Source organism: Channa argus, chromosome 12 (genome assembly GCF_033026475.1).
Source record: "Channa argus isolate prfri chromosome 12, Channa argus male v1.0, whole genome shotgun sequence".
Classification (NCBI taxonomy): domain Eukaryota; kingdom Metazoa; phylum Chordata; class Actinopteri; order Anabantiformes; family Channidae; genus Channa; species Channa argus.
The window spans coordinates 5,208,947-5,217,500 of NC_090208.1; the positions used below are offsets into that span (position 1 = coordinate 5,208,947).

At 38.5% G+C, this 8,554-nt stretch overlaps 1 protein-coding gene across 4 annotated transcripts in view; it reads left to right on the forward strand.

The window, feature by feature from the left end:
• The window catches only part of LOC137137839 (butyrophilin subfamily 1 member A1-like), a 54,620-nt gene that overhangs the window by 1,999 nt on the left and 44,067 nt on the right, over positions 1 to 8,554 (forward strand). For 3 of the 4 annotated variants that reach the window (XM_067524588.1, XM_067524583.1, XM_067524585.1), the window contains exon 2: positions 1,387 to 1,716. The exons of the other annotated variant lie outside the window; for it this stretch is intronic. In XM_067524588.1, coding sequence (XP_067380689.1) covers positions 1,387 to 1,716 — 330 coding nt within the window. The remainder of the gene's footprint in view (positions 1 to 1,386; positions 1,717 to 8,554) is intronic. 4 annotated transcript variants of the gene reach the window in all.

Consider the following 8,554-nt stretch of genomic DNA (forward strand, 5'->3'; position numbering starts at 1 on the left):
AACTAAATTAATTCAGAACCAGATCAGAGTTCATTTCTATTTCGCAAAAGGAATAAATGATAAAACTACTGTATTTTTACATCATAAAAACAAACAGTTTCAAACCAAGCTGAACATTGACCATGAAGGAGGATTTAGGACCATTGGAGCAAACTGACTTACTTTTAGCTGAAGATGTTCCTAATAAATTGAGTGAAAACAGTCCACACTCCAACATAGACTAAATATCTCCCTTAAATGAAACATACTCTGAATAAAATAAATAAGAGTCATTAAACACTATAGAAATGAGTCACTATCACCTCTCTGTGTCTGCTGGGTTTGGGAGTGTGGGCTGCTGTTAGAATGTCCCACAAATATTCAGTCAGCTGGAAGATTTTAGTAAACTGTGCTAATTGGTTGTTGTACAGTAGCCTGCAGTCAGCTTTCACTTTAGCTCATTAATGAGCAAGTTTTACTTGTTGAACATGTGCTCTGATCAACTCTGATGTGTTTATTGGCTTTTTACCTGCTTTTTGTGCTGATGTGTGAACAACAATTAAAATGTAGCAACATTCTGACTTATCTCCTCAATTACCAACGAGCTGCATCCGGCTGAGTTACTGACACTGATGGGCCCAAACAATTTTGGCCAGAAACAGAAGCCAGCATCCTGCTGACTGTTTGTCCTTGTTGGTTTTTGTTTCTACAATGTACTTTGTTTTTTGACTGTTTGCAGAGAACAAAACAGCGTCATATACTCAACATCACAGATCTGTGGGGTCAGATTTTAACCATGGACCACAAGTCTGAGAGATTTGGTCAATGTACCACTGCCTCTGATACCACATGTTACAAGGAGAAATGAAAAGTTTGCTGCTTTGTAAGAAATTGGATTTGTATAATAATAATAATAAACACAATACTTGTAATTATAAAGTATTTCCTTCCCCTTTTGCTACTTAATCAGCCAAGAAAGACATAGATTTTTATGACATGATCCTTATTCATTTCATTTCATTACTCAGAATGAAATCTGTTCTTCTCAAACTTAATATTTCACTACATTCACTGAAATTAATGCTTCACATAAAGAGCAGCAGTAAGCAGTTGTAAGAGTGAACAGAGCTAATAATAATGAGCTTATAATAATAATAATATATTTAAAAATGTCTCCTTACCTGATAAAGATAAAAATACAGCAAACCATGTTTTGGTTCTAATTCCAAGATTTCTCATCAAAAGTAAGAAACTGAGGATTCAGATATTTACGGAACATGTGAGGTTTTTACATATTGTGTGTTAAAATGACATGATCCATTGTTATTTCAGATGATATTAATGAGTGTTACTCACTTTTCCTTCCTACTTTTCTCTGTGTTTTTGCTTGTTGTTCAAATACAAAAGAGATTCAAGCAAAACCTGGAGATAATGTCATTCTTCAGTGTCGGGGTCCCAGAGAAGGAGTCATCGAACTGTTAGAGTGGAGCAAACTTGACTTGAAGTCAGAGGATTTTGTCTTCTACTTCAGAGACAATCGCATTTATGAAAGGTACCAACATCCACTTTTCCGTGGTCGGGTGGAGCTGAGAGATCCACAGATGAAGGAGGGAGACTTTGCTGTGATTCTGAAGAACGTCACCATCAATGATACTGGAACATATGTGTGTTATTATGGAAATGCAGGAAGTGGACCTCATCTCATCAGCAACATCACCTTGACAGTCAGAGACTCAGGTGAGTGAGTGAACACTCCCCTTTAAAAGTATTGGAACAGTGAGGCCAATTCCTTTATTTTTGCTGTAGACTGAAACCCTTTGAGACGAGAGATCAACATTTCAGCTTTTATTTCCAGGTATTTACATCTGGATCTGATACAAACTTAGAACGTGGCACCTTTTGTTTGAACCCACTAGTTTGTCATGGAGCTTGGAGGAGGTTGTTTCTGATGTCACTAACACTTGTTGTAGTTTGTTTTGTTTTCTCTCAGCATCACAATTGCTTGTTTTTCACTCTCAGACATTTTTCTGGCTTCACTTAATGTAACATTGGCCTCAGGTAGCACAGACGGTTACTTCCATGCCACTTGGGCCTGTAACCACTTTTATCAATGCATCATTATTATTAACATTATTATTATAAAAAATAAACAACGATTATTATTATTAGTCGTAGTAGTTTTGTTTTGCATTTATTATTTTTATTTCTACTTTATACCTATCATTTGACTATCACTACCATTGTTGCTGTCAATCTTTTTCTTTCCTAAACACCATCGTCATTATTATTATTATTATTAGCATTATTATTATTATTATTATTATTAATTCAATTCAATTCAACTTTATTTATATAGCGCCAATTTACAACAAAGTCATCTCAAGGCACTTTACAGAATAAAGTCCAGACTACACAAGTATGTTGAAGCAACCCAACAAATCCCCCTTGAGCAAGCCCTATGCAACAGTGGAGAGGAAAAACTCCCTTTAACGGGAGAAACCTCCAGCCAAACCAGGCTCAGGGTGGGCGGCCATCTGCCTTGACCGGTTGGGGTGAGTGGAAAGTGAAGAGACGAAAAGAACAGAGCAACGAAAAGCAACAACAAAACGACAACAAAACCAATTAGAAAACAACAAAAAAGCAACAACAAAGCATTGTACAGGTTGGTAGGACACAAAATTAATGGCATACAGTGGTGACAAATAAATGTATAGAGAAAAAGAGGAGAGGGGCTCATTGTACTTGCAGGAGTCCCCCAACACTCTAAACCTATAGCATCTTAAGTAGGAGCTAGTTCAGGTTGAGTGAGCAGTTTTAACTATAAGCTTTATCAAAAAGGAAGGTTTTAAGCCTAGTCTTAAAAGTAGAGAGGGTGTCTACTCCCCGAATTTGGATTGGAAGCTGGTTCCACAGGAGAGTAGCTTAATAGCTAAAGGCTCTGCCTCCCATTCTACTTTTGCAAACTCTGGGAACCACAAGTAGGCCTGTATTTTGGGATCGAAGTGGTCTAATCGGGCGATACAGGACTATGAGATCTTTTAAATATGATGGAGCTTGACCATTAAGAGCTTTGTATGTAAGGAGGAGGATTTTGAACTCTATTCTAGATTTAATGGGAAGCCAATGGAGAGAAGCTAGTGAAGGTGAAATATGATCTTTCTTTCCTAATCCAGTCAGCACTCTTGCTGCAGCATTTTGGATTAATTGAAGGCTTTTTAGAGAGTTATTAGGACACCCCAGAAGTAGGGAATTACAGTAGTCCAACCTAGAAGTAACAAATGCATGGACCAGTTTTTCGGCATCACTTTGAGACAGGATGCTTCTAATTTTAGTCATGTTCCGTAGGTGGAAGAAGGCTGTTCTAGAGCTTTGTCTTATATGTGACGTAAAAGCCAAATCCTGGTCAAAAATAACTCCAAGGTTCCTCACCGCAGTACTGGAGGCCAAAGTTATGTCATCTAAAGTAACTATATTGTTAGACAGCATATTTCTCATGTTTTTAGGCCCAAAGAGGATGATTTCAGTTTTGTCTGAATTTAGAAGTAGGAAATTGTAGGACATCCAGGTCTTTATGTCTTTTAGAGATGCTTCAAGTTTGACAAATTGGTTAGTATCTTCTGGTTTCACAGATAAATAGAGCTGGGTATCATCTGCATAGCAGTGGAAGTTTATGGAATGTTTCCTAATAATTTTGCCTATTGGTCCTAACACAGAGCCCTGTGGAACTCCATAGCTAACTCTGGTGCATAAAGAAGAGTCATCATTAACATGAACAAGTTGGAATCTGTCTGACAGATAAGATTTAAACCAATGTAATGTGGTTCCTTTAATCCCAAATCCATGTTCTAGTCTCTGTAATAAAATGTTGTGGTCAATGGTGTCAAATGCGGCACTAAGGTCTAGTAAGACGAGTACGGACACAAGTCCATTATCTGAAGCCAGGAGAAGATCATTGGAGACTTTTATCAGTGCTGTTTCTGTACTGTGATGAGCTCTAAATCCTGACTGAAAGTCTTCATACAAATTATTCCCGTAAAGGTGATCACATAATTAGTTTGCAACTACTTTTTCAAGGATTTTAGAAATAAACGGGAGATTTGATATTGGTCTATAGTTGGCTAAATCACCTGGATCAAGACAAGGTTTTTTAAGTAATGGTTTGATTACAGGAACTTTATAAGCCTTTGGTACATAGCCAGTTTGTAAAGAGAGATTAATCAAATCTAATATGAACGTGTCTATTAAAGGTAGAACATCTTTAAGCAATTTGGTTGGAACAGGGTCTAAAAGACATGTTGTTAGTTTTGAGGAGGCGATAGTTGAACTTAGCTCAGTGAGATCTATGGGTGAAAAACAGTCTAAGATGGATTGGGGCCTTATTGAGGATTCTAGAGCTGTTGTACATGAAGATCTATCTGTAATATTTGTAGGGAGGATCTGGTGAATCTTTTCCCTAATGGCTACAATTTTATTAGTAAAGAAAGTCATAAAGTCATTGCTGCTCAAAGTTAAGGGAATAGTAGGCTCAACAGAACTATGGCTCTTAGTCAGCCTGGCTGCAGTGCTGAACAGAAACCGGGGGTTGTTCTTGTTTTCTTCTATTAATGATGAATAATATGCTGTTCTGGCATCACGAAGAGCTTTTTTGTATGTTTTTAAACTGTTTTTCCAGGCTAACCGGGATTCTTCTAAATTAGTGGAACGTCACTTCCTCTCTAACTTTCGTGTTGCCTGTTTTAAGCTGTGCATTTGTGAATTGTACCATGGAGGTCGGCTCCTCTGATTCACTGCCTTCTTTTTCAGAGGGGCAACTGTATCTAGTATCCTACGCAGTGAGGCTGCAGAATCGTCAACTAAATAATCAATTTGTACAGGAGTAAGATGGCTACTCACCATAGTATTGACACATGGTGGTGAAAAAGATGAAGAAATAATTTCTTTAAATTTATTCACAGCATTTTCAGATAAACATCTGCTGTAGTGGAATTTTTTCCTAACTGCTGTATAGTCGGTTATTGTAAATTCAAATGTTATTAGAAAATGGTCAGACAAAAGAGAATTATGAGGAAATACTATTAAATTATCAGTTTCAATGCCATATGTAAGGACAAGGTCTAACGTGTGACTAAAACAGTGAGTGGGTTTATTTACATTTTGGGAAAAACCAATTGAATCTAATAATGAATTAAACGCAGTGCTCAGACAGTTACTGTCAGCATCTACATGAATGTTAAAGTCACCCACTATAATGACTTTATCTGTACTAAGCACTAAATCAGATAGAAAATCAGAAAATTCTATCAAAAACTCTGAATAAGGGACTGGAGGACGGTACACGATAACAAATAATAGTGGTTTTTGAGTTTTCCAGTTTGGGTGTGAAAGGCTAAGAGTAAGACTCTCAAATGAGTTATAACTATGTTTAGGTCTAGGAATTATTGATAAGCTACAATGGAAGATTGCTGCTACTCCTCCACCTCAGCCTGTGCTTCTAGGAACATGATAATTAATATGACTCATTTAAACTGACATATTCTTCCTGCTGCAACCAAGTTTCAGTGAGACAAAATAAATCAATTTGATGATCATTTATCAAGTCATTTACTAACAGAGATTTAGAAGAGAGAGATCTGATATTTAATAATCCACATTTGAAAGTTTTGGGTTTTGGTTCAGTATGAGCATTAGTCTTAACTTGTATTAGGTTTTTATGATTAACTCCCCTTGTGTTCATTTTTGGTTTAAAAAGTTTAGGTGGTCGTGGAGCAGACATAGTCTCTATGGGGCAAAGAGCAGTGTGGTTAAGATCATAATATTCAACAAAATAATAATATTTCCTTGGTGAAAAATTAGAATCCATAACAGCTGCATTTTGTCTGTTGGTAACGTCAGATTCTATAAATATCTCGGACTGTTTATACCTGTGGATGTTGTCGGGTGTTGGAGCGGAGGATGCAGGACAGGTGAGCACATCAGAGCCACAGGTGTTTTCAATGGTCAGTCAGTCTCCGGAGACTGAGATGCTGTGGACAATGTTCTCAGTCAACATCCGTGATCCCAGAAAGTTCGGGTACAGTCCATCTTGCTTGAAGTACTGAGGACGATCCCAGAAAAGATTGAAATTGTCCACGAAGAGTCCGTGTGCGGAGACTTGTGGTTGAAGCCATGTGTGCAGGCTGAGGAGTCTGGAGAACCAGCCAACACCGCGACCCAGCGTGGGAACTGGGCCGGAAATGAAGAACCGTCTGTCGTGGAAAATCTCCAGTGAGTTGAAAAATGACACGGTCACGTTTCAGCAACTCAGACTGTTGGCGTTTGGTGTCATTTGTGCCAACGTGTATCACTACTTTTGTTGCTGTAGGATGTTTTTCAATCAGGTTTGGAATTTTCTCCGCTATGTCAGTGACTGTGGCTCCAGGAAAGCAAAACGTTTTAGCTGATTTTAAGCGGACGTCTCTAACGATGGAGTCGCCAATAATTAGCATGGTCGGACCGGGAGGACGGTGCGGTGGAGAGGTGCGACGAGGAGCAGCATGTGGATTCCTCTCTGGAGGCATGGTGTTGGTGGCGGTGGCACGTCTGGTCTGGCGAGGCCCCGGCAGCAGGCCCGACCGCGCTGCCCGCGGGAGGTGGAGCCGTGTGGTATCTCACGGGGCAGGGAGTCACAGGGAACCGCCGCCGGGGAAGTCGGACTTTCCAGCTCTTCAAGAACAGTGAAACGGTTCTCCACCTGGACCGGGGAAGGTGGTCCAATGGACTGGTTGACAAGATTAGCTGCAGCAGGTGTCGTCCGATGTCTCCTTTTAGCCGGGATCCAGGCCTCCTGTGTCAGCGGCGAGGAGCGGGCCCGTGTCGGGACAGGCCGTTGGTCGTCCGACAGGGGAGACCACAGATTGGCACCGTGTTTCCAGCGGAAGCAACAGGGCCAAACCACGCAGCGTGTCATCGGTGTCCTGGGTCACTGAACAAACAGCTGGGTGGATAGAAACTGTTTGTTCCATGTAGCTCGAGGTATTAAGAGCTGCGAGGTGCTTTGCTTGTGTGGTGGCAATGTTGGAAAACCCCAAGATAAGTTCATTTTTTTTGCTTAGTTCGTTTTCCAAAAGTTTGATGGTTTCTTGCAACTGCGTGAAAACGTGTACACAGTTTGAACAGAAACGGAAGTGACGCGTATTATTATTATTATTATTATACATCCATGTGTGTATGTATGTATCCAGTGGACATGTACATGCTACTATTCCCTTCTGTTTCTTTTACTCCTTTCTCCAACACTTTATGTCAATACTTTATTTTTATAGTATAAAAGTTCATATATGTTCTGAGCTCTTCCATTACTCCATGGTCACCCCTTTCCTTTTAACTTATTTAAAAGTTATTTATATATTAATTATGGTTATTATTATTATTATTATTATTAATTGTATGAATTATTTACATTTATTTATGTGTTTTATTTATTTATTTAGATTTTATATATAATTATTATTAATTATTATTATTATAATTATTACTCCCTGTTGCTCTGGGTGGAACAGTATGGGTCACTAAACTTCAAGACCACCATCCTTCTCTACTGTTTAGCCCTAATAAACAGGCCCCTCCTCAGGGTCTGGCAGCTGTTTTAGACGTAAAACAAGCAGTGAGCCGCCCCTCACCCTCTGGGGTTGAGAGCGACTTGGAGCTAGAGAATGACAGGTCAGAAACAACACACTCAACACAGTTAATCCAACAAACAATGCAACACACCAGCTGGACCATCCTAGACCCCCATGAATAAGTCCTCTGATTGGGCCTCGTTCTCAACAGGTATTTAGTCACATCCATTATTATTATTACTCATTTGGTTTCCTTTTGTTTATGTTTTTTGTTTTTGTCTTTCTTTTTGTTTAGTTTTTTAGGCAAAATAGACAAAACTTTGTCTATTGTATGATTTTTTTTTATTTGTTGTTGTTGTGAATTTAACAAAATGTAACATTGGCCATTGTGGAAATCATAGAGTTGGTTATCAACTGGTTGTGTGGGGCCTGGGTTTTCCTGTCAGAATAAGAGCGTGTTCATGTGAAAGTTCTTCCTTAGAGGCAACTTATGCAGATGTTACAGTGATGCAGAGAACTTTTCACACTGCAGAGAAAGTTTGCGATAGAAAAACAAGAAAAGCACAAGAAATAATGAAATAATTATTTTCTGCTGGCTGAAATGAAGATAACATCTGTAGAAAAACATTGTAAATAACAGTCAAATATTAAATAGATTCTAAAAAATATAAAAACCTTAAATTCATGTTTCTGTGGATGTCAGTGGATTTTTCATTTGTAATCACAGGAAAATGTTTCTTTAACATAACAGTAGGATGTGGATTATTTTTCTAATAAATAATCACCACAGAGTTTTCTCCTCAGATTATTGTATTTCTGACAAAATGCTTGACTGTGTCTGTGCTTATTACACTTATTCCATCTTTGACTGCAGATCAGAGAATATAATTATTCATTAAAAAAAAATAATTCATACAGTTACGTACAGGTTTCTCCTGTGATTATAAATGTCCACACTAGTGACATTGAATTTAACT